Source organism: Schistocerca serialis, chromosome 8 (assembly GCF_023864345.2).
Source record: "Schistocerca serialis cubense isolate TAMUIC-IGC-003099 chromosome 8, iqSchSeri2.2, whole genome shotgun sequence".
NCBI classification, from domain to species: domain Eukaryota; kingdom Metazoa; phylum Arthropoda; class Insecta; order Orthoptera; family Acrididae; genus Schistocerca; species Schistocerca serialis.
Window position 1 is genome coordinate 505,586,469 of NC_064645.1, and position 27,529 is coordinate 505,613,997.

Here is a 27,529-nt window from a genome sequence, read left to right on the forward strand (position 1 = left end):
ATATATGTCATCAACCTTATGTCTACTACCTGTACTCATATACCCATTGTGTATATTCCTGTACAGGTGAGAAATTTTACTTGAAAGTTGCTTGCCCAGTGTTGGTGGATACGTACAATATTACAGTACCTGCGTTATTCCGAATTATGAGCCAATGTCACTTTGGACATGCATGCACACAATATCGTATTTATCCCCATAAATGTCCAAAGGAACATTGCATTGTAATTTGGAATAACATAGGCCCAGCAATATTGTATTGTGTAATATAACTTGTTTTCGAGAGATTGTCATTTCTGTTTATCTGATCTCCCAAGTCATTAGCCACCTCTAACAGAGTCACAATGTCAATGACAAACCTAAAAGTTTTTTTCTTCTCCTGTAACTTTAATTGCTTTTTCAAATTTCCCTTATGTTTCATGCACACTGCTTTCCCTGTGTACAAATTGAACAACATGAGGCAAGCCATGAAATCCCATCTTACTCCCTTCTGAACTACTGCCTCCCTTCTGTTTCCTTCAGTTCTAATAACTGCAGTGTGGTTTTGGGCCAGCTGCTCTCTGTATTTTATCTACAACAATTTCAGAATTCAAATAATTTATTCCAGTCAACAGTGCCAAAAGCTTTTCTTACATTAACAAATGATGTAAATGTAGGTCTATCTTTCTTCGATATATTTTCTAAGATAAGTTGTTATATCAGTATTACCTTTTGTGTTCCTACATTTCTCCAGAACTGAAAGTGATCTCTCCCAGGTCAGCTTCTACCAGTTTCCCAATTTTTTTTTTGTAGTTAATTATTGTTAGTATTTTGCAGCCATAATTTATTAAACTGATGGTTTGGTGATAATCCTGTCTGTTAGCATCCACCTTCTTTGGTATTGGGATTATTATGGAGAGTAGGGTCTTTTTGAATCTGGGGATTTTTCATCCTTCTCATGTGTTCCATATATCAAGTGGATCAATATTATGAAACAGAAAGTTGCTGCTCACCATGTAGTGGAGATGCTGAGTCGCAGATAGAGACAACCAAAAGACTGTCACAAAATAAGCCTTCGGCCAATGAGGCCTTTGTCAAAAACAGATCTCTCGCTCACACACACACACACACACACATACACACACGTGCAAATACAAACACAGCTCACACAGACCCATGACAGCAGTCTCTGGTAGCTGAAGCTACACTGCGAGCAGCAGCAGCAGTGCATGATGGGACTGGCAATTGGGTGGGGGTAAGGAGAGGCTGGGGCAGGGAGGGGGAGGGATAGCAGGGCAGCTAGGTGTAGTCCGGAGGTTAGACGGTGGGCAGGGGAGGGGCGGGTGGGAGGTGGGGTAGCAGAAAAGGAGAGAAGTAAAAAGACGGGGTGCATTGATAGAGTGAGGGCTGTGTAGTGCTGGAATGGGAACAGGCAAGGGGCTGAATGGGTGAGGACAATGACTAACAAAGGCTGCATGCTATGTGAGCATGACAACCAACAAGTTGTCTGTCCACATGAAAGGCCACCAACAAAATGTGGCCGTAAACAAGTGGACCACCCTATTGCTGAGCACGCTGCCCAACACAACATCCTTCATTTCAATGACTGCTTCACAGCCTGTGCCATATTGATCCTTTCCAACAGCACCAGCTATTCTGAATTGCGCGGCTGGGAACCCTCGTTGCAATATATCCTATGTTCCCGTAACCCTCTTGGCCTCTACCTTCGTCAGTCATTGTCCTCACCCATCCAGCTCCTTGCCTGTTCCCATTCCAGCATTATACAGCCCTCATTTTACCAATGCACCCAGTCTTTTTACTTGTCTCCTTTTCCACTACCACCCCTTCCACCTCTCCCCCTCTCTGCCCCAGCTTCCTCCTTACCCCCACCCAGTTACCACTCCCCTCATGCACTGCTGCTGCTGCTTGCAGTGTGACTTCCACATGCCAGAGACTGCAGTCATGTGTGTTGTGAGTGCATTTGTGTGTGTGTGTGTGTGTGTGTGTGTGTGTGTGTGTTTTGTGTGTGTATTTTTGATGAAGGCCTTGTTGGCTGAAAACTTATTTTGTGTCACTCTTTTTGTTGTGCCTATCTGTGGCCCAGCATATCCATATATGGTGAGTAGCAGCTTTCCTTTTCATAATATTGTTACTTTCCATCCTGGATTTGCCATTGTTTGATATATCAGGTGAAACACTTTTGTTATGGTTTGTTCAATAATTCTGAGCAAATTTTGTTTACATCCAGTGCCTTGTTTTGAGTTGAGTCTTTTTATGCTTTCCCTTCTTTGCTTAGCACTAGATTGCCAAGTGAGTTCTTGATGTTCATACATATGCTTCTCACTTCTCCAAATATATAAGGAATCTATCTTTCCTACAATCATGCATGCTTTTAGAGCGTATTTCTCTGCTGCCCATTTCTGCTTTTCCATTTGAACTTTCTCTCTGTCCCAGTTTTAGACATCTTTATTCCTTGTGCCTGCTCATTTGATGTATTTTTGTATGTCTCCTTTCATTAGTTGCACTTAATAATATCTCATGTGTGATTCTCTGCACTTTGTCCATTTACCTTGTTTCTCTGTTGTCTTTTCTATTTCATGTCTCAAATAAGCTAGCCATCATCTTTGTTGTCTCTCTTTCGTCTATTTCAATAAGTTGTTATCTATTGTTCCCACTGAAACTCTCACCAATCTCTGATCTTATCCAGACCACGCTCTTTCATTCCCTATCTTTTTGCAATTTCGTCAGCTTTAGTACACATTCACTAATCAATTAATTATTGTTGACGCCCACATCTGCTCCTGGAAACATTTTGCAGTTTAGTATCTAATTTCTTAACTATCTATCTTAATATTATATGAAGGTGTTCTGAAAAGTAATGCCTCCAAATTTTTTATATGAAAAATCTTATAAGCATTTTAAATAAAGCAAATTTTATTAACAGTCTACATCTATACTTTTCATGTCTACATATCTATTTCTCAAGAATGTCACCCTGGCAATGAAAACGTTTCACTTATGAGACACCAGTTTGTTGATACTGTCACTGTAGAATATTTAACTTTGTTGTTGGAACCACAACCTCACCTCTGCTTGCACTGCCTCATCACTATGTGAAGTCCTTGAACGTGTTCTTTAAGTTTTGGAAACAGATGAAGATCAGATGGGGCCCAGTTGGGACTGTATAGAGGATAATAAATGACAGTGGACACAAGGCATCGGATTTTTTGCTTATGTTGCAGTGCTTGTGTTGTCCGGCATTGACATGGTGAAGGAGAGGGTGCTCCATGTGTGAACAAACTCTTCAAATTCGAAACTCAATTACAGCACACTGCTTCTCATGGAGCGACATAATTACATTATACACTGCCATTTTACACACTACAATTCAGAGCCCTCTGGTGAGAAAAGGCTGCAAATGCGTAAACACAGAGAATAAAGATAGAGAACATTATTAATATTTGATTTATTTTAGAAACTTAAAGAGTCTTCACATTAAAAATTTCGATTCAATGCTTTTCAGCACAGTCTCATGTCATTAATCTGAAACCTTCCAATGTCTCTAGGTCTCTTTGATGTATACAAACTTTGTTATTATGTTTAATCCAGGTATTATCAATCATTAAATTGTGCTTTGGGTAAAATTCTATTAGGTGGCTTCTTGTTTTATTCCTCTCTCCTACTATTTTTTTTCATTCCCTTCCCTGATATGAAAACCCTTGTCACCCATCACAATTAAATTTTTGCCTTCCTTAAGGTCCTGAATGATTTTTTTATCTCATAACAGATTCTTCAGTCTCTTCATCATGTGTGGAAGTACTTGGCGTCTATATTTGTGATATTGTGCTGGGCTGTGGTGGCTATGATAATCTGTTCACTGCGCTGCTTTTCATTACCCACATTTCTTTTTTCTTTTTCATTACTCCTGTGTTACCTCTGTTTGACTTTGTGTTGATAGACCTGTGCTCACATGACCAGAAGTCCTGTTATTGCCCCTGTTGTAACTTTCTTTGCAGGCTTTATGGTTCTGTAGTGGATACAGGAGTGAAGAACAGATGTGGTTCATGGACAGAGAATTCAGATATTAATTTAATCTAGGGCTAATATCAAACAGGAAAAGTAATACATAACTTTGTTTACTGTGGTTCCAGCATCAGTTACTAACAGTAGATTTGAATGTTGAAATACCTACAGATGCAAAGGTTTACAATTCAGGCAGACTTCAATAGAATGACAATTCTGCGGATGACAAGTCCTACCACTATGAAATGGCTAACAACAAAATGGGCTCTGTGCATCAATGTTTGAACTTAAGTACATGTGCTACTGGAGCTTTGTAGAGGGGATGCTTGCACATCATTCACAGCAGCTTAAGCATTTGTGGTAGCACCCCATGTCATGATGGCAGCTGTAGGAAACAAGGTGGCGTAACTGGCAGCACACATGTTTTAAAGTGCAGCCAACCAGATGGTGGCTGACACCGCAGCTCCCGTACTTCACGAATTACCACTATATCTACTTTCAACCTACCCTTTACCTTTTCATATTTGCTAAACTACCTGAGTAAGGGATCTAATATTCCATTCTCTAAACTGTAGAACATCAGATTTGTTTTCTCTGATGACATCATCATCTGGAGTAGTCTCTGCCGGGGCAGTAATTTCCCCTTACTTTTAGCCGTGCTACAGTATGAAAACACCTAGGTCAAGGTCATGCCAGGTAATATTACATGGCCAGATCAATCAGTCAGCCAGACTGTTAACCCTGCAACTACTGGAAAGGCTGCTGCCCCCTTTCTGGAACCATAGCTTAGCCTCTCCACAGAGATCCCTCTCATGTGGTTGCATCTATAGTACGCCAATCTATACCACCAAGGCATGTAAGCCTCACTGCCATGGCAATATCAATGGTTTGTGGGGGGGGGTCATTGGTACTACTACGTAATGTGCTGTGCCACATTGTTTCTTTAGCATACATTATAATCGGAATAGATCTTCATTTTCCATCCTCTCTCATTCCATTACTGTCTGTACTCACTGAAAGATACAGCTGATAGTTATATGTGAACATTTTGTCTATACTGTTAGGTAGACTAATGTTGTGCCATTTGAGACACGCTGGCTTTCATGTCTGCCTCTCAAATACATTGCACAGATAGCTCAGTATATAGTCATGTCTCCACTGAGAAAGACTTCCTGGTTGTCACATATACACTGGAATATGAAAAGGATGTTTGATTCTCTGTTATCAGCTGTCTTCCTATGTCTGTACTGATCCAGAATCCCTAATATCCATTAAATGAGATGCTCTGCAATGCAAATACATATGGCTTTTTGCCAGATGTATTTTGATTGAAACATAAATTGAAATACATAAGGAAAATATGTAATATGTATTCCTCTTGGGGACACACTACATAACACCACAAATGGGCAATTATTGTTAGATTACAAAATGGAGTGCTTTTGCTTCAAATTCTGCCCTAAATGGCTTGGGTAATGTGGGGAGTTGAGGAGACCTGTGAAACAATGCCATCAATTTGTGCTAAAGAGTTGAAAATTAAAAAAATGTTGGTCAGGATAGGTATATTGCCTTAGGGAATTACAGTGCCCACCTTATTATTTATTTATTATATACTAGCTGTTACCCATGGCTGTGCTCGCATATCAGAAGTTTGGTTATGAGGAGTGATGGTGAGTAAGTACAGTACTGTACGTGCAATAACATCAGGTACCTCACATATCTACTGTTGGGTAAGCATAGCTCATAATGTGCACCCCACTCTCTCTCCTCCCAAGCTGTCGCAACACATGATGCATCGACATGTGCAGTGCCACTGCCAAGCAGTGTGTACAGACGGTCATAGGCAGGAGCATTGTGCTATTGAAGTAGCTATACATTATACAACATGTACATTATGAAATAAATAGTGTGGAAGTATGGGTTGAACACACTGAACATTGCATTCAGTCCTTTGAATCATTTTATGCAGCCAAAAAAGCATTTTCACAGACGTGATAGAGATCAAAGTAGAAGTGTAAATAGCTCTTGAAGAGTAAATAGTTTTCTCTAATTCATATAATATTCTTCAAATCAATAAGTATCTTGTATTACACACTTTATAAAGAAGCATATGTTCTTCCTCAGTTTTCAACCTCTCTTCATACCAAATTTCATCAAAATCAGTTCAGTGGATTGGTCGTGAAAGTATAATGGGAGAGTTACTTTCACATTTATAAAATTAGTGTGGATAAAACTTTCAGTTATGATTTCTGTTTTTTCTGCAGTCTGATTTTGGTGTAATAAAGCATATATTGTGCCCAAAACAATGCTCAAGTCAAATGTGGAAGCTCCATGAAAATTCATTCTGTAGTTTTGGAGAAGTATGTTCAGACAGACAGAGAACAGTTTACAGGTTTTTTATTAGTATAGATTTCAGCCTCAGATCACACAAATGTTATCATTACTGGTTTCAACTTATCAAGTCATCATCATGTGATCTGTTTAAAAATAAAGAATTTGGGGGTGGAGGTTATAAAATGCTAGAAAATTATATTACAAATCAAACTAATTTCTATACACATGTATGTCTACTTGAATACTTAGTAATTTTTCAACTGAACAGGCCCACATAGGAGTTCACAGTGTTGACCCTAAGTACACAAGTGCAAGTTAGAATATGCCAGTTGTGCTTTCTAATATGTTTGGTGACATCTGTGGGAGATTTTAGGTACTACCTGTTCCACTGTACTGATCAATTATATGATTGCCTACCCAAGTATATTCATCTGATAAGTTACTACATAACGTAATGAAGTATGACAATTGTGTATACAAATTAGCTTGTTTTTTAATGTAGTTTCTTAGCGTTTTACTAATCCCCTTTTTATTTCTTTTTAAACATATCATCTGACAATGACTTGGTAACAAGTTGAAATTGGCTCTAATACCTGTGACCTGAGGCTAATGTACATAACTAAGAAATAATAATAAATTCAAAGTTAGCACATTTTTGAGTAACTGAATTGAATGATTATTATTACAGGTTTTAGGAGAATACCACCGACATTATTATTCTTCAGTGGATGTATAATCTGTGTTGCACCCATATATCTGCCCTGGGTGGCAATTTCAGGGACCTCCAGATTCATATTCTTGAATGAAAAAACCTTGTCTCACAAAACACCTAGCATCCAGTGCACTTTGGCCCATCAGTCATTCATATGATTTTGAAATGCATCCCAATTGGTTTATGAACACATTCTATGTTGATTTCTGAACAAATCATAAGTTGATTTTTGAATGCATGCATAGTGTACATGATGTCTCTGCCAGGGGAACTCTGTTGCATGTAGAAACAAAAAACTTTCCTGCAGACAAAAGGGGGTGGGGCTATGTGAGGCAAGCCGAATAAACCTGAACAGGTGAATGCCAATCACTGTTTGTTTATGTGATTGACTGGGTGAGCAAATGATCATTGTAGTTATAATTAATAGTGAAATCCATAGATTCAGATTACCAGGGTGGAAATAAAGAAAGATCATATATTATCTTCTCTGTGTGTCCAGCAGAATGAAATTTTGACAGAAAAGTTTTGCCAGATTGCTACATTACCAGTTGTACAGTCCCCAGTTAACAGATGCTTTAATTTCTATTCTCAGAACAGTGTGAAAAAGTGTGTTGTTCAAACATGTAATAACATCTAACTGGAACATAAATGTGAGATAACTGTATCTGTGATTCTGGCAGTGTTACTGAAGTTAACTGGAGAATAAGTTTTGACAGTGGCAGGAATAGTTACAGAATTAGTGATGACAAGATTGTTTGCTAGAACAAGGAAGGAGAAGCAAGGAGGACATCACACAGATTATATGGAAGAATATGATGATTCCAACTTTATATAAAAATTTCATACTACTACTTTTCAGACTCATAGTTGAGAAACTGGAATGTATGAATGAAATGTGAAATTATTTACTAACATAAAACTTTTTGCTAGTTCTAGACCTAATAGACATTTGATTTGGTATTTCGTGAATTATGTTCCATCATGTTATTTATGTAAATGAGGTAAACAAAAATCACCATTTGTACCAAAGCCGTTTCGCTTATATTTGGCGTGTGTTACAATTGCTGCAATATTAGAAAGGCCTATTTTGTTTTATGTAGCAGACAGTGACAAAGCAGATGTAATCAAATCAAGAAATCACACCAGTATTGGGTATTACTTGTACAACCGCTTTTTCGGTATTAGACAATGACATTTTAATGTTTCATGTAGCAATATGATGAACTTTCATGAGGTAATAGATTCTTTTGTAGAAAGGAAAGCATGGAATCTAAAGCTGTAGCAAGATTAGAGAGAAAAGAATGCTGGGACCTAAGGATTGAAGAAATGTGTACCATCTTGGTTGTCTCTATCTTTACTGGTTTTATGTTTCCTATATTTAATTACTGCTGGACCTTCATGACCTGTTCAGGGGGAGTTTAGCTTTTAGTTTTAATATTTAACTTTATGTCAAACAAAAGAGAAAGTTATTAGCTAATAGGCAACAAAGAGTACAAATTTTATGAAGAGTTCTTATTCTCCTGGTCACAAATAATACCACCCAGTATTAATTACGAGTTTCTTTTTTTAAGGAAGACAGGATGTCAAACCAGCCGACTGGGAGAAGAAGAAGCACCACAGGACATTTTAATTTCCACAGTCCTGAATATAGGTTTGATGGTTCTCATTACAAAATATACACGTTTCAATTCCACAGAGTGAAATATAGTGATGTGCGATAGAAGAATGCTGTGTAAAGAGGTGTGGCACTGCACTCTGGCACACTTAAGACCAAATAACATGTCTTACATTTCCTCGAACATATATATTTTATATACAAAAGTCTTCAGAAAGATGTGTGCTACAAAATGAACATAATTTTGAAAAATCAATTTTTTTTGTTTTTAATTTTTGACGTTCTAACTCAAAAGCTCGAGGGGGAGGGAGAGGGGGTGTCACTATCAAGTTTATGCCCCGGTTCGGAAGTATCATAGATCTGGGGCTATTTACCTCAGTCCAGTCTTCTACAATAGCAGTTAACTGATTGAGTGGATTAAAATTTTATTGTTGACTGATGTCGGCTTGTCCCGTTAAAGTTTTTATCTGATAGATAACTTTCAGTCACGTTGTTGACTATCATTACGAAATCTAAATAACCAAAAACAATGGAGCACTGCAATGTGTCCCTTTAAACAAGATCTAACACCTATAACTGGTCATTATTTCATTAAAAAATTAAAAACAGCATAATATATTCTGCCAAAAAAAAAAAAAATTGTTTCCTTTCTTCTCTTTAAAGCACTGGAGTAATGTTCTGGTTTTATGTTTATTTCTTTGGGAAAAAAATCCAGAACAATTACTGATTTACTGTAAATAATATTCTAAGACTCTAATGTTTTCAGCATCTATCATTGTTGATTACTTACGGACACATTCAGTAGAGTTGATGTGGTCATCAAAATAATCTTCCAGGATGGCTTCAGTGCAACGCTCACATTTCTTGTACAGGTGTCGCATGTCACATTCATCTGTAAATACAGTTTCATTGATATTTTTTTGAAATCTGTTAATTTTTCTGTTGTCAATTTAGCAAAGATCAATCATATTAAAAGTTTGCATGTTTGATCTTACAGTGTTTTTGTCCAATATCGAGAATTGAAAAATATGAGAAAGGAAGAAAATGTAAAGTCTGAAATTTTGAGTGCCACCTCTCAGATTCATTTAAAAGAAATGTAAACGTATTACAGTTTTAAATAGTGTGTGCTTTTGCATTAACTAGATTCTAAAGCAGATTGCGAACCACAAAATTAAGGATGAGTATACATTTGGTATTTATAGAAAAGTGTATTGTTCTGCTGGGAAATGACATCTTACTGTGGGACACTTTGCTTATATTGGCAATTAAATCTGTGAAGGGCCTGAATTTCATATGTTTCTCAATGGACAAGGAAAAGCAATAATCATTTCTCCTTTGTGGTCTATGTACAACTTATTGTGTCAAATTAGTGGTTACTTAGAAGTGAATATTTTCTGCTATGAACAGTTGCTTGTCATTTTGAGTAAACAAGCGGCATAAAGCAGTGACTGTAACATAACATCTGACACCAATTATTTATAGTGCACGATAAGTTCATTTTGTTTCCCTTAGCAGCATAGGCAAAAGATGCAGTAATCCAAGACGTCTGTTTAAAAGGTATTGTTTGGTTACAATAGTTTGTGAGTAATCTTATAGATAAAAAGAACTTTCAATTAAAGTGGTTTTATAAGAAATGATATTGCATTCTGGCTGGATTGCATCAAACAGTTAGAAAAATGCTTTATATCAATCTTTGAAAGGGGTCACTCACTTTTAGTTGTGGCATGAAGGCAGAATGCCTACATGCAGTACACGTATATTTGAATACAAACTTAAAAAAAAAAATTGGTATCCTCACCATAAGAACTTGCATAATTTTTTGTAAGAGAAATTTCCTTCTCAGTACTCTTTTGCTCACAGGAAATCACTTCACACAGCCACCTGTGTAATGGAGGTACAAGTAAACCTGCAGTCAGTGCACTTGAGTGGTGTGCATTGCATTGCCAATCATGAATGTGAATTTGTCAGCATGACTTGAAGGACCATTTTAAAGTCAGACTGTGCACATGTAGCAACTTCACTGCAAAAAGAGTTATCAACACAGGAATTTGCCCATCAAATAGTGTACATCATAGTGACTTCATCTGAATGTTCATCCACCTTCATTAGATACACAACAGTGAAGATTTGCCTCTTAGTGGTCACGTTCAATCAGCATCAACAGTTGATGATCACCGCGTACAAGTTGTAACTCTTTGGTAACCTGAAGAGAATGGAATGGAACTGTGTGCTGTGTTTTGAAGGCTACTGGGAGTATTGCATCAACTCTGACAGGGCACAACCATTTCCATATGACAAATTTGGGCTCTAAGCATCCATTAGGAGCAACAGTACAAATCCCCCATCACTATGGTGTGTGAGTAAAGTGAGAAATGGTAGACTTGTAATCGTGGCATAAGGTTCTCTTCACTGATGTGTGATAGAGCTGTCTAACGCCTGATGTTCATCATAGAACAGTGATAACAAAACACATCTCAGGCAAGGGAGGGGGGGGGGGTAAAGTCATGTTTGGAGGGGTATCATATATGGATGTGTATTGATAACAGGATTCTCCATCCTATTGTACAGCCCGACAGTCAATATTTCAGAAATATCTTTATCCATCAAATTGATAATGCACAAGTACTCTGCACCCATCTTCTAAACACTTTCCTCCAAGAACAAACTAAGTGTACGATTTGTTGACATGAACCTGATGGAGAATACTTTGGATGGTTGGAATTTATATTATTGCAATAATCCTTCTCACACTGGACAATCTCAGATGGGCTTGAGCAACAACATCTGTGTCTTGGGGAAAACATGCCAGGAAGAGGTCCAAGCATGTTATAATTAACAGGTAACAGGTTGGAGCAACTTACTGCTGAGAGTTAGTCAACAGGAGACCTTTGTGGATATGCAGGCTGTGTTGAACTTTTTTAAAATAGGCTTTTCACACAATTTTGGTACCTATCAAAAAATTATTACAGAGGAAGCAATTGTCATTTTTTTCTGTGATAATCTGTTCATTATTTACTGAATACAGAAAATAATGAGTTCTGCTAAGACTTACAAGAATGAATATTTTTTGAGCAATTCATACTTTTATTATGTTTTTTGCATGCATATAATTTTGGAATGTTCATTTCTATATTAGACATGTATTCTGTCTGTAGCATAAATTGGGACTTGTAATACTGTGGTTTGCTGAACAGAGGACCATATATACATTCTTGAAAATTATGTGAGAAATGGCACTACTGCTTAAAATTTAGTCAGATGAATGCAACATGTACACAAAGTGTATCACATGATTCACAAAATAGTAAGTTATGTATGTAGATATTATGTAATACTGATGGCAAAAAATTAAATTCAATTTTTCATTAAATTTAATTTTCTAACTGAAAATTTATTTTCCTATAGGTTTAATGTTACATGCCAGAATGTTGTCTTCTTACCTGTCAGATGATGCGACAGGACTGATATCTCAACAACTTGCTTGCAGTGCACACAACGTGTTAACATGGGACATGAACGCCAGTAATGTATATTTAATCCTTCCTCGGTGAAGTTTTCTGCTCTCACAAGGCAGAAAATACACATTCTGTCAACAAAAATTGCAAAGAAATGAAACGTGTCTGGAGAGCAGAAGGTTGATTTTACCACATAAGAAAATCTCTTTTGAATATTTATATGAAACCCAAAAAACTGCTCCTGCATAGCCATGAGGGGAAAAAAATGTTCAGCATCTACCAGTAAACATTTTATAATGACAAAATTTAGTGATCCTGGTTATTTGTGCTATATGATGACCTAAGAGAGTGTAGAATTATGGCTTAATATTGACAGTGAAACTCAAATATTGTAGTACTTGTGGCCCCCCTGTCTGTCCCTCAAAAATTATCTAGTAGATAAAATTATAGACTGTAGTATAACATGAAATAGTGATGAATATATCATATGGTAACAGAGGTGATATTTTGAAGCAGTTACTTTTAGAATGATGTTATTTACTGCAATATAAAGCAAAGTAGATTATAATGCAACTTTCAATATGTGAAACATTTATACCATTGTTATCAATGCAGAAAATTCCTTTCTACATGCACTCTTGCTTACCACCTATATTGAGAGTAAGATGATACACAGAAGGCTCTAAATTTCCTAGGAAAGAATAAATATATGGTGCATTCAAAAAGAAATTAACGACTGTCCCCCTCAAAATAACCCCTCTACTGGCAATACATGGACGATAACCAGTTTGGACAAGAAGAGAATAGAAGCTTTCGAAATGTGGTGCTACAGAAGAATGCTGAAGATAAGGTGGGTAGATCACGTAACTAATGAGGAGGTATTGAATAGGATTGGGGAGAAGAGAAGTTTGTGGCACAACTTGACTAGAAGAAGGGATCGGTTGGTAGGACATGTTTTGAGGCATCAAGGGATCACAAATTTAGAATTGGAGGGCAGCGTGGAGGGTAAAAATCGTAGAGGGAGACCAAGAGATGAATACACTAAGCAGATTCAGAAGGATGTAGGTTGCAGTAGGTACTGGGAGATGAAGAAGCTTGCACAGGATAGAGTAGCATGGAGAGCTGCATCAAACCAGTCTCAGGACTGAAGACCACAACAACAACAACAACTGGCAATACATTGTTCCCATCATTTCTTCCACTTTTGGAAAGCGTCCTGGAACATATTTTCTGGGACAGTTTGATGAAGCAAACTGGGATATTTTTACTTCCCCTCTCGTTTTGCCATCTGCCTCCTTAAATTCGTTTTTTTCACTTTTAACTAATTATCATTAATATGCATGAGTATAAACTGCATTTTCATAAAAGAAATAGGTTGGCGCTTAGTTTTAAAGAATATTGCACCAATCTTATTTTGTGCTTAGTTTTACGTCTATAATTGATTTTCTAATTTATTTTGACTATTCCTAGTTAATACCTTTCATTAGAGGGTGAAATCTGTAATTGCTTCATAACTTAAATTCTATTGTTGACTTATAAACAAATGTAAATTCTGTACTAATTATAAACATTTGGGAGATGAAACACTGCCATTATTTAAGTATTTTTTTGGCTCTATTCGAAAACATGTCAGCAAAGTCAGCTCTTAATTAATTCCAATGTAATCAACAGTTTTGTCAAAAGTATTGTTTGCATAACACTATCTGTTAATTTCATCATTTAAACAAATAATTTGGCCTAACGCTTGTAGTAGAAAAAACTGTTAAAAAGAACCAAGTTTTCAATGTATTCAATGAATCAAATGAGTTAAGTTTAAATTGTAATTTCTGTAGGTTGGTTAAAACGACAACAATGCATCAACTTAACTGTGAAGAAAGTGTAACACAATTACGCCGTATGTTAAAATAATGACAGTGTCTGTTCCATATGTACCTTATTATACTACAAGAACTATGAAATGTGTGGTTAGGTTTTTATGGCTCATAGATGTTCAACAGTAAACTATTGTAGCAGTTTGTGGAGGTTTTGCCTGCAAACTATGAATGAAAGTTATCCAATAGTGCAGTGGCCATATAACTGTGTAATATTGGGGAGGGGGGGGCAGTTGTGAACAGTGAAAGTAAAGAACTGTGAAACGCAAATGTGCATCTGTCAGCTACATCGTTTAAAGTAGTCAGTTTTGTTTTCCACACCCCATTTTTCAGCCAGTATAGCAACACAGTACATTGACACCAAGGATCATCAATGAGGAAATAAAACAGGCAAACGGCATGTAGGTCTCATGCTGCACTGTCCTGAATCTCCTCTATAGTTTGGAAATGACATCCTTTCAACATGATTTTAAGTTTGGGCAACAAGAAAAAGTCTGCTGGGGCTATGTCTGAAGAATGCAGTGGACTGGGCACAACAGGAATGTGATATTTTACTAGATAGCTGCAGACAAGAATAATGCTTGAGCCAGCACATTCTTATGATACAACATCCAAGTCTGGTTTTCCCACTATTCTGGTCACTTCCTATGCAAAGCATTGCTCACTTGCACAAGGATTTGTCAGTAACTTCTCAAACAGTTAAATGACAATTTATGAGAATCACAGCATGAACTCTCATGACATGGTCATCATTTATTGATATGGAAGGTTGTCCAGGCTTGGGACTGTCACCGACTGACATTCTACTCTGTTGAAAATGCTTTACCACTCATAGCACTGTGTGTGACTTCCTGCTGCTTGCTCTGTCCCCCCCCCCCCCCCCCCCTTCCTCTCTCTCTCTCTCTCTCTCTCTCTCTCTCTCTCTCTCTCTCACACACACACACACTACTTCCAGATTTTTCACTGTCACTTTAGCACTAACCTGATGTGCAGCTTGTGCATTTGCTCACTTCAGCACAAGGTTATAATATGACATCAGTAGCTGTAGCTTGCCGACTAGTAATCAGAGTGAAATGCTGCTAACAACAGCTCTCTCTGCTGGTTGGTGTGCTACTTCAAAAGTTTGGTTTCTTTTTTAAGACATCTTGTATGCTCATTTGTGACTGTATAACTACAGTGCTATGGCTATGTAGTTTGCCAGAACAATGTAGCCATGTGTGTGTATGGTTGTATGTGTGATATTTTTTTTTTTTTTTTAAATAAGAATGTTACCTGAAAGATCAGTACTGTTTTTAGTCTTGTCTATGCGTCTGTCAGTTACTCAATGCCTCAACTATACTTTAATCCTTCCATTAACTCTGAGGACTTTTCCAGTATCATATGTATACAGTTAGATTAATTTATGAAAAAACGGAAATGTATTACTTAAGAAAATTCCATGAAGTTTCATCTTAAGTTTAGGCCTTTAGTGAGAGAGTAATGATGTACGATCATTTGGGGTCCACACATATAATGAAACAAATATACTGAAATTAAAACAGAATTTAAAAATTTGCATTCAACTGTCTTTTTGCTGTGAAACCCAAGATGTCACTCCACCATTCAATGGCCACAGTACTGAAAAAAAGAGAGGAAGATAGATAGATAGATAGATAGATAGATAGAGAGAGAGAGAGAGAGAGAGAGAGAGGGAAAGAGAGGGGGGGGTGGTAGAGAGAGAAAGAGGGAGGGGGAGAACTTACTTCCCCACCGTTTCTTTTAAAAAACTAAAACTGATCAGAGACAATGCAGTGCTACAATTATTTTTGATGTACTTTGAATTTGCCACTAAATAATCAGATAACTACTATTTATTGAAATCTACTGCATGGATGTTTCTTATGTGAGACAGGAAGTGATCACAGCTCTCAGCTATTTACCAGTGAGTTAAGAGTGTCAGCAAGTCTGAAAATGTTGCGAAGCTTTTGGACAGTGTGCTCCTTCAGAGTGAACTAATAAAGAATGCACATATACTGTACATACACATGGCTACCCTGAACTGACACTGCTGCTCTACTGGGGTGATGTGCTGTGTCATGTGGATTGGATGAGAGGAAGGTTGGCTGAGGTCCAAGGGAGATTTGGCAAGAGAACAGAATAGGACTGTGGTCCCAGTGAGCTCACCCTGGTGTAGGTAGGGGCTTTGCATGTGACACTCAGTGGTCTGGCAGGGTGAGATGGAACAGAGGAAGAAAGAGATTGCAGAGAGGAAAGTGTGAGTGTGGATTGATGGGATGGAGAGAGGGGCATGACAAGAATGGAGATGGGTGTAAGGCAGGGTCTAGCAGAAACTGAGACCAGAAAGATTGTGGGATTGAAGATATGTTGTGAGGATAATTCATGTCTGTTTATTACAATGAAGATGATGTTAGGAATGAGGTGGGGATTACAGATTGCATGGATTGTGAAGCAGTCATGGAATCCAGGATGTTGTACTCAACATTGTGTTCTCCCTCTGGGTGGTCAATTCTGCTCTTGCCCACAGTTTGGTGGTGACCATCCATTTGGGTTGGCAGCTGGTTGGTGGTCATGTGCACATCTGAATTTGTACAACAGTTTAACAGAGATGGCATATGACATGGGTACTTTCACAGGTAGCCCTGAATCTGATGAAGTAGGATAGGCCTTTGACCATACTGGAAAGGCATATGCTGGTGGGTGCATAGGACAGGTCTTGCATCTGAGTCTGACACAGTGATATGACTCAGAGCTATGTGTAAAGCAGTTGGAAGTAAAGGTGGCATAAGAATGGACCAGCCATATCCCATGTGCCCCACTTCACCCATCACTCTACATCCACACTTTCTCCTTTGCAGTCTCCCTCTTCCTCTGTTCCATCCCTGTCTCCCAAAACATTCTCCCACTTCATCGTTTTCCACACAACTTCCCTGTCTATGGCATTGTGAGCTCATCAGTGCCATGTTTGCTTGTTAGAACTGAAGAAGGGCATTGTCCACAAGTCCGAAAACTTAGCGATGTTTTCCACCTTGTTTATGTGGCTGTGAACCACTTAATGCAAAAACCATACAATAAGTCATTACATTCAGTCTTTCCATTATTTGTACTCATTGAGGACTTTTTCCTGTACCACACTAAAAAAACTGCTGTCTTATTTTGCTGAATAATATATGTATCAAAGTTGTAGATTGGTGCAGATAAGGTTTTTGAGTATGGCATATGCTTTTGTAACAATCAGCATAGGTTGTTGAGGCCTGTAACGTTTAGAATCTGAAGTTGGCCAATGTGTGGCCAAAACCAATTATGACTTATCACGTTATGTGACTGTGTCTGAAATAAAGTCTTCTCCACAGAGACAATGTTGCTTTTTTCCAGAAACTGAATCCACAGGATTTAATTTACAGTGATTGCTCTTAGTTTATGTGGAATGATTTATGAAACAGTATACACTGACTGGAGGTAATTGTGTCAACATAACGACTCTACTTGGCATTAAGGGATATGGATGATAAAGGTAAATTGCATAATAACCTCTATTGTAAAATTGTAAGAAAAGTCAGGAGTACATCAAAATTTATGTACTTTCGCAAAAAAATCAAGTAAATTAAGAAATTTCTTTTAAGGTAGATAATGAACTGGTCAAAGAGATCTCTAAAATTGCAGGAACTTTTAATAACATTGTTCTGTCAGTGGCATATAATTGGGGTTTGAACACTCCATTAGCAGATAGCCCAAAGTCCCTAAGGAAAGCCTTCCAAAACAAGTTTGACAAAATTCAACTACAGCCGATACCTCCAAAAGAAACATAAAGTTTATCAACCCCTTAAAAATAAATATTTAAGGTTTTATGATGAAATCATTAGTAAAATAATGAAATATCGTTCAGCTGAACTCTGTAATTTATTGAGTTACTTGGAGACTTAAACAGGCTTTTGTCAAGCCACTCCACAAAAAAAGAAGGCAAAACATTAGTGAAGAATTACTGGTCCATCTCATTACTGCTAGTATTTTCAAAAAAATTTTGAGAAGATAATTGTACAATAGCCTTCATACTTACTTAGTACATAAAAGCATATTCATTAGCAAACAGTTTGGATTTCAAAAAGGACTGTCAACTGAACCTTGACAGATGATATACTAGAATCAGTAACACATACATTATTACCACTGGGAACATTTTGTGGCTTAGCTAGGGTTTTTGATTGTGTGAACCATTACATCTTAATGCAAAAGTTAAAACATTATAGAATAGTAGACACAGAAGTTCATAGTTTTTATCTTACCTCAATGACAGAAAACAATGTGTATCATTTCCATGTCAGTCACATCATAACAGGCATTCAGAATTTGAGCAGTCAGACATGCTGTACCACAAGTTACATTTTGAATTCTCTATTAGTTCTGATATGTACAAATTATCTTCAACTTATAATTTCAGAAGATGCACATTTTGTACTTTTTGCAGATAACACAAGTATAAGAATAAAAAGCAGTACCAGTCCCCAGGTAATGAAAGATTTGAAAACATTAACAGATGGCTCATGGCAAATAGATTAGCATTCACTTCTGACAAGACTCAGTACACACAGTTTAGTTCATCTCACTGAACTCCACAAGCCATAAAAATGTTTCTCTAACCATGCATACATGAGGTAGAAAGTGTGAAGTTTATGGTACTAAAGATAGATTACAACCTCAATGGAAAAACCCACTGTCTAGCATTACTGAAACACCTTGGTTCACCTGTGTTCACAATGTGCATGTTTACAGCTACACGCAATTTAAAAATGAAGAAACTGGTTTATTTTGCATGTTTCCATTTGCTTATGAGTGATGCAATCATTTTCTGGGCAAATTCAAATTACGGGGATTTTGTTGTTGTTGTTGTTGTTGTTGTTGTGGCCTTCAGTCCAGAGACTGGTTTGATGCAGCTCTCCATGTTACTTTATCCTGTGCAAGCTTCTTCATCTCCCAGTACCTACTGCAACCTACATCCTTCTGAATCTGTTTAGTGTATTCATATCTTGGTCTCCCTCTACAATTTTTACCTCCCACACTGCCCTCCAATACTACATTGGTGATCCCTTGATGCCTCAGAACATGTCCTACCAACCGATTCCTTCTTCTAGTCAAGTTGTGCCACAAACTTCTCTTCTCACCAATCATATTCAATACCTCCTCATTAGTTATATGATCTACCCATCTAATCTTCAGCATTCTTCTGTAGCACCACATTTCGAAAGCTTCTATTCTCTTCTTGTCCAAACTAGTTATCATCCATGTTTCACTTCCATACATGGCTAAGCTCCATACAAATACTTTCAGATACATCTTCCTGACACTTAAATCTATACTCGATGTTAACAAATTTCTCTTCTTCAGAAACACTTTCCTTGCCATTGCCAGTCTACATTTTATATCCTCTCAACTTCGACCATCATCAGTTATTTTGCTCCCCAAATAGCAAAACTCCTTTACTACTTTCAGTGTCTCATTTCCTAATCTAATTCCCTCAGCATCACCCAACTTAATTCGACTACATTCCATTATCCTCGTTTTGCTTTTATTGATGTTCATCTTATATCCTCCTTTCAAGACACTATCCATTCCGTTCAACTGCTCTTCTAAGTCCTTTGCTGTCTCTGACAGAATTACAATGTCATCGGCAAACCTCAAAGATTTTATTTCTTTTCCATGGATTTTAATACCTACTCTGAATTTTTCTTTATTTCCTTCACTGCTTGCTCAATATACAGATTGAATAACATCGGGGACAGGCTACAACCCTGTCTCACTCCCTTCGCAACAACTGCTTCCCTTTCATGTCCCTCGACTCTTATAACTGCCATCTGGTTTCTGTACAAATTGTAAATAGCCTCTCACTCCCTGTGTTTTACCCCTGCCACCTTCAGAATTTGAGAAAGAGTATTCCAGTCAACATTGTCAAAAGCTTTCTCTAAGTCTACAAATGCTAGAAACGTAGGTTTGCCTTTCCTTAATCTAGCTTCTAAGATAAGTCGAGAGTCAGTATTGCCTCACATTTTCCAATATTTCTACAGAATCCAAACTGGTCTTCCCCAAGGTCGGCTTCTACCAGTTTTTACATTCGTCTGTAAGGAATTCACGTTAGTATTTTGCATCCGTGACTTATTAAACTGATAGTTCGGTAATTTTCACATCTGTCAGCACCTGCTTTCTTTGAGATTGGAATTATTATATTCTTCTTGAAGTCTGAGGATATTTCGCCTGTCTCATACGTCTTGCTCCCCAGATGGTAGAGTTTTGTCAGGACTGGCTCTCCTAAGGCCGTCAGTAGTTCTAATGGAATGTTGTCTACTCCCAGGGCCTTGTTTCGACTCAGGTTTTTCAGTGCTCTGTCAAACTCTTCACGCAGTATCGTATTTCCCATTCCATCTTCATCTACATCCTCTTCCATTTCCATAATATTGTTCTCAAGTACATCGCCCTTGTATAAACCCTCTATATACTCCTTCCACCATTCCGCTTTCCCTTCTGTACTTGGAACTGGGTTTCCATCTGAGTTCTTGATATTCTTGCAAGAGGTTCTCTTTTCTCCAAAGGTCTCTTTAATTTCCTGTAGGCAGTATTCATCTTACCTCTAGTGAGATAAGCCTCTACATCCTTACATTTGTCCTCTAGCCATCCCTGCTTAGCCATTTTGCACTTCCTGTCGATCTCATTTTTGAGACGTTTGTATTCCTTTTTGCCTACTTCATTTACTGCATTTTTATATTATCTCCTTTCATCAATTAAATTTAATATTTCTCCCGTTACCCAAGGATTTCTACTAGCCCTCGTCTTTTTACCTACTTGACCCTCTGCTGCCTTCACTACTTCATCTCTCAAAGCTACCCATTCTTCTTCTACTGTATTTCTTTCCCCCATTCCTGTCAATTGTTCCCTTATTCTCTTCCTGAAACTCTGTACAATCTCTGGTTTAATCAGTTTATCCAGGTCCCATCTCCTTAAATTCCCACCTTTTTGTAGTTTCTTCAGTTTTAATCTACAGTTACGGGGATAGTATTTTCAAAATACAGAATTGTGTTACAAGAATTATATCTGCTAATAATTAAGAACATCTTGAAGAGGCCTCCTACTTTTTTCTTTTTTTCTTAAAAAAAAGGAAAACTGGGTATTTTGACAAATTATACATATGATTGAGCTGCCCCTGCCATTATCATTTTATTATATCATCAGCATTGACAGATAGTTTGTTAACATCATTAATTTAAATGGCCTCATGGGCAATGAATGAAAAACAACTTTTGTAAACATTATAATAAAACTAATTATGTTGACAATTTAATCCAAACTTAACCCTTACAAGCACAGTAGTTTCATAGTCCAAAAGCATGATGAATACAATGTTGCAATTGTTTATGCTGTCAAAATTCACAAAATGTTTAGGTAAAATTTATACAAACATCCGTATTATACACTCCTGGAAATGGAAAAAAGAACACATTGACACCGGTGTGTCAGACCCACCATACTTGCTCCGGACACTGCGAGAGGGCTGTACAAGCAATGATCACACGCACGGCACAGCGGACACACCAGGAACCGCGGTGTTGGCCGTCGAATGGCGCTAGCTGCGCAGCATTTGTGCACCGCCGCCGTCAGTGTCAGCCAGTTTGCCGTGGCATACGGAGCTCCATCGCAGTCTTTAACACTGGTAGCATGCCGCGACAGCGTGGACGTGAACTGTATGTGCAGTTGACGGACTTTGAGCGAGGGCGTATAGTGGGCATGCGGGAGGCCGGGTGGACGTACCGCCGAATTGCTCAACACGTGGGGCGTGAGGTCTCCACAGTACATCGATGTTGTCGCCAGTGGTCGGCGGAAGGTGCACGTGCCCGTCGACCTGGGACCGGACCGCAGCGACGCACGGATGCACGCCATGACCGTAGGATCCTACGCAGTGCCGTAGGGGACCGCACCGCCACTTCCCAGCAAATTAGGGACACTGTTGCTCCTGGGGTATCGGCGAGGACCATTCGCAACCGTCTCCATGAAGCTGGGCTACGGTCCCGCACACCGTTAGGCCGTCTTCCGCTCACGCCCCAACACCGTGCAGCCCGCCTCCAGTGGTGTCGCGACAGGCGTGAATGGAGGGACGAATGGAGACGTGTCGTCTTCAGCGATGAGAGTCGCTTCTGCCTTGGTGCCAATGATGGTCGTATGCGTGTTTGGCACCGTGCAGGTGAGCTCCACAATCAGGACTGCATACGACCGAGGCACACAGGGCCAACACCCGGCATCATGGTGTGGGGAGCGATCTCCTACACTGGCCGTACACCACTGGTGATCGTCGAGGGGACACTGAATAGTGCACGGTACATCCAAGCCGTCATCGAACCCATCGTTCTACCATTCCTAGACCGGCAAGGGAACTTGCTGTTGCAACAGGACAATGCACGTCCGCATGTATCCCGTGCCACCCAACGTGCTCTAGAAGGTGTAAGTCAACTACCCTGGCCAGCAAGATCTCCGGATCTGTCCCCCATTGAGCATGTTTGGGACTGGATGAAGCGTCGTCTCACGCGGTCTGCACGTCCAGCACGAACGCTGGTCCAACTGAGGCGCCAGGTGGAAATGGCATGGCAAGCCGTTCCACAGGACTACATCCAGCATCTCTACGATCGTCTCCATGGGAGAATAGCAGCCTGCATTGCTGCGAAAGGTGGATATACACTGTACTAGTGCCGACATTGTGCATGCTCTGTTGCCTGTGTCTATGTGCCTGTGGTTCTGTCAGTGTGATCATGTGATGTATCTGACCCCAGGAATGTGTCAATAAAGTTTCCCCTTCCTGGGACAATGAATTCACGGTGTTCTTATTTCAATTTCCAGGAGTGTAATTTTTAAGTGCTTGACTAAGCCAGTGGTGTTACAAGGCCAGTCAATGAAGAATAAAAAAGGTCAAACATGGAAAATAATTTTTGCAGTCACGAGTATTTCTGCAGTGGCAGGAGGGAGTGGCATCAGCAAGACACTGGAAAATCCTGACTGATAGGGGTCGAGCTGGGAGTGGGGGTGCATTTGAAAGTAACTTTTGTATGTTTTTCCTGAATAATTCAAAAACTATGGCGACTATTGAAAACATTTCCCACTACAAAATTTAATTGCATTAAATTTCCTACAAAAGGCTGTGTTCATTTTTTCTGTTGCACCAATACTTGTCACGTAGCAAGTGAGAGAATACGAAAATCTCATGTGTGGTTTATGTAGGCTCCCTGTGACATTGCAGGTTGCATAAAATGACAGTGAATGGGACAGTGGAATCAACACACACACACACACACACACACACACACACACACACACACACTGCTATAGTGAAAAGTGTGATGTAAACAGAGAAACAGAGAGGAAAGGTTGTGCTGGAGTGAGGGTGTTGGTCTCTGCCAAAGATGGGATGGACATGTGCTGCAGAAGATTATGATGAAAATACAGGGTGATTCAAAAAGAATACAACTTTAAAAATGTGTATTTAATGAAAGAAACATAATATAACGTTCTGTTATACATCATTACAAAGAGTATTTAAAAAGGTTTTTTTTCACTCAAAAACAAGTTCAGAGATGTTCAATATGGCCCCCTCCAGACACATGAGCAATATCAACCCGATACTCCAACTCGTTCCACACTCTCTGTAGCATATCAGGCGTAACAGTTTGGATAGCTGCTGTTATTTCTCGTTTCAAATCATCAATGGTGGCTGGGAGAGGTGGCCAAAACACCATATCCTTAACATACCCCCATAAGAAAAAATCGCAGGGGGTAAGATCAGGGCTTCTTGGAGGCCAGTGATGAAGTGCTCTGTCACGGGCTGCCTGGCGGCCGATCCATCGCCTTGGGTAGTTGACGTTCAGGTAGTTACGGACAGATAAGTGCCAATGTGGTGGCGCTCCATCCTGCTGAAATATGAATTGTTGTGCTTCTTGTTCGAGCTGAGGGAACAGCCAATTCTCTAACATCTCCAGATACTGTAGTCCAGTTACAGTAGCACCTTCGAAGAAAAAGGGACCAAAAACTTTATTGGCTGAAATGGCACAGAAAACGTTCACCTTAGCCGAGTCACGTTCATACTGAGTTGTTTCCCGCGGATTCTCAGTGCCCCATATACAGACATTGTGATGGTTGACTTTCCCGTTAGTGTGGAAAGTTGCTTCATCACTAAACACAATCTTTGAAACGAAAGATTCATCTGTTTCCATTTGAGCAAGGATAAAATCACAGAAATCGATTCTTTTAATCTTATCAGCTGCAGACAGTGCTTGAACCAATGTCAGACGATAAGGTTTCATAACTAACCTTTTTCGTAGGACTCTCCATACAGTTGATTGTGGAATTTGCAGCTCTCTGCTAGCTCTGCGAGTCGATTTTCCTGAGCTGCAAACAAATGCTTGCTGGATGCGTGCTACATTTTCATCACTCGTTCTCAGCCGTCCAGAACTTTTCCCTTTGCACAAACACCCATTCTCTGTAAACTGTTTATACCAACGTTTAATACACCACCTATCAGGAGGTTTAACACCATACTTCGTTCGAAATGCACGCTGAACAACTGTCGTCGATTCACTTCTGCTGTACTCAATAACACAAAAAGCTTTCTGTTGAGCGGTCACCATCTTAGCATCAACTGACGCTGACGCCTAGTCAACAGCGCCTCAAGCGAACAAATGTACAACTAAATGAAACTTTATAGCTCCCTTAATTCGCCAACAGATAGTGCTTAGCTCTGCCTTTTGTCGTTGCAGAGTTTTAAATTCCTAAAGTTGTGGTATTCTTTTTGAATCACCCTGTACAACGACTTCTCTATTGCTTCTTTACTAATTTACACAGCTTGGACTCCACCATGTAACTGGTCTGTAGTGGCTGCATGCAGGCATGAGAAAGAACACAGTTAGTCTTTAATAGTCATTTGAGTGTGTTTCTGTCTTCATCTAATATTCTGGCATAGTAGTGGCACGGAAGGAAGCACAGCATATGGTTGATACCTGCTATCTCATAGGCAGTGCTGAGCTGACATCTATGGTATGCCAGTGCTGAGTTGACAGCAATGATCAAGCACTGCTCTTGGTTTTCTGCAGCACAGGGTGGCTGGCAAGGTCAACTGGTACAGCAAAAGTTCACAATGTCTCAGCTACATGGCAATGGCATTGCCTGGAGTTAGAGTCGGATCCGATGCTGTAGAGCAAGGGCAGGCAGCTGGCAGTGTGGTGGCTGCCTGGACTGGGCAGATAGGCTGAGGTCTCTGGATCACAGCCCAGCAGCAGCAGTGGTGACAGTGCCTGGATGTCACATAACTGCCCACCTGGCCAAATGCTGGCTGGTTCAGGTGAGCTTAAATGCTGTTACGGCTCATTGACTTTGTGGGAGGCATGGTATTAGTATTTCACACCAAATTATCTGGAATGAAGTTAATGACCGGCTGGGTGGGTTGAGCAGCTGGTCTTCCTGGTGACTGGCCATGTTTTGTCATGTGGATGCTGTGACACAGAATAGCAAAGTCCATTCAGCTTGATGGTTGCTGACCGGTGCCTGACTGACTCCAGTATGTGGCTTAATTACCACCCTGGTGCTCCATCACCAACTTCAAGTCCTGTTGAACTTCTTTCCTTTACAATGAATGTACCACTAGCACCTAAAATAATGTCTACAAAGACCTCAAGTGATCAACAAGTGGACATTCAAAAGATTGAATTAAAGAACTTTCTATTGAATTACTACTTCTCCATTTAAGAGTACCTTCACCTGCATTCTTAAATTCAACTTTTGTAGTCTTGTCTTCTTCAGTTGCATGCAACATTATGGTATATCGATAATTTTTATTTTTTTGGACTGTCTGACTACAACTGAACGAAACATGATTTTTGTGCCGTAAGCATTTTGCAAGACATCTTCAGTGGCAGGTTGTGCAGACGATTTTCTACATACTATGTTTCTGTTCCATTTTTGGTGCTGTTCCTCTTCTTATAATTGCCACTTGGGGTTTCTCCATATTTCACAGCACTAGGAACTGAACACTTGTTTTGATGCACCCTTACACAGACTGTACTCACAGTGAAAATGAGGTCAGTACTATGGATACTATGGTAACATTTATAGTGCAGAGTTTTAATTTGAAAATAAATTAAACCATCACACTGTGTGTTTGTTCCTTGTGCTATATTAGTTACTAACTCTGTATTCTGTACCATGTAAATGTATTCAGTGCAAAATAAACACTACCCACGCATGTCTGCAAATTGTGTCAGCACTGATATAACAGCTGCACTGCAGAAGTGTGGGGTGATAGAGTTTCTAGCTTCTCATTGTGACACAGTGTGGTAGCCACAGAGGAGACTCGCTAGCTCTATCATGAGTTTGCAGACAGACAATGCTCGTAGAAATGAGAACACACATGTCGGAGAGGTATTTTTAAAAGTGCCACGTAAAATCTACGCAATACTTATATAATCTTTACTCTGTGGCCATTCGTACACAGAGTGTGGATCAGCTTTTGCAACTGTCAGATGGCAGCTATTGATCTAAAAATAGAGAACCCTTCTAGCCGGACTAATCAATGCCCATGAGTCGGTGCCGGTTATGTTTTTGCACTTCTCTGAGCCATTCAGCAGAGCTGGCACTTTGAGGTCCATCTCATTGAGGAGCCTTGGTTCTTTCTATGCATCAAAACAAGTGTTCAGTTCCTAGTGCTGTGAAATGTGGAAAAAACCCCAAGTGGCAATTATAAGAAGAGGAACAGCACCAAAAACGAAACAGAAACATAATACGTATAAAATGATTCATGCAACCTGCCATTGAAGATGCCTTGCACAGTATAAAGGGGAAACGCATATGGTGTGAAAATTGTGTTTCATTCAGTTGTCGTCAGATGGTCCAAAAAGTAAAAATGATCAATATACTGTAATCTTAAATTCAATGTTTTAAGTTAATGTATAATTAGACTTAACACTGGAATAAGGCAATATTACAATATTATGTCATTTAGCAGTATTGCACTTAAATGAAATTAAATTTACACTCTTTGAGTTCTTCGATCCCAGAGATCACACTTCATGGGACCCAAGGAGTATCACTAATGTAATACAATATGATATTCTTGACATATAAGAATTTTTATGAATAAGGCGCTGCAGTCGTGGACTGTGCAGCTGGTCCTGATGGAGGTTCGAGTTTTCCCTCGGGCATGGGTGTGTGTGTTCATCCTTAGGATAAGTGTGTAAGCTTAGGGACTGATGACCTTAGCACCTTAAGTCCCATAAGATTTCACACACACAATTTGTATGCAGCACAGTGTTTAAGGTTTTAGTCATTAAGGAAGTAAATGATTGCTGGCAATGCATTGGCAAAGGAAGGCTTGCATCCAAACTTCCTTCACATATTTACTTGAGTGTCTGACTTGTTTCACATAAGATGCTGAACCACTGTAAATGGAGGCAGTGTGATCACTGACTGGTTGTTTGCACCTTATGAGACTCTCTGAAATGTTGTGCATTGCAGTTAGCAAAAA

The 27,529-nt window shown here is 39.2% G+C and overlaps 1 protein-coding gene across 1 annotated transcript in view; it reads right to left on the reverse strand.

Moving 5' to 3' along the window:
- LOC126416672 (centrosomal protein of 104 kDa) overlaps positions 1-27,529 on the reverse strand; it is a 412,118-nt gene that overhangs the window by 13,861 nt on the left and 370,728 nt on the right. The window contains exons 14-15 of the mRNA XM_050084474.1: positions 12,104-12,249; positions 9,454-9,555 (exon numbers count right to left, since the gene is read on the reverse strand). Of these exons, the coding sequence (XP_049940431.1) occupies positions 9,454-9,555; positions 12,104-12,249 (248 nt within the window). The remainder of the gene's footprint in view (positions 1-9,453; positions 9,556-12,103; positions 12,250-27,529) is intronic.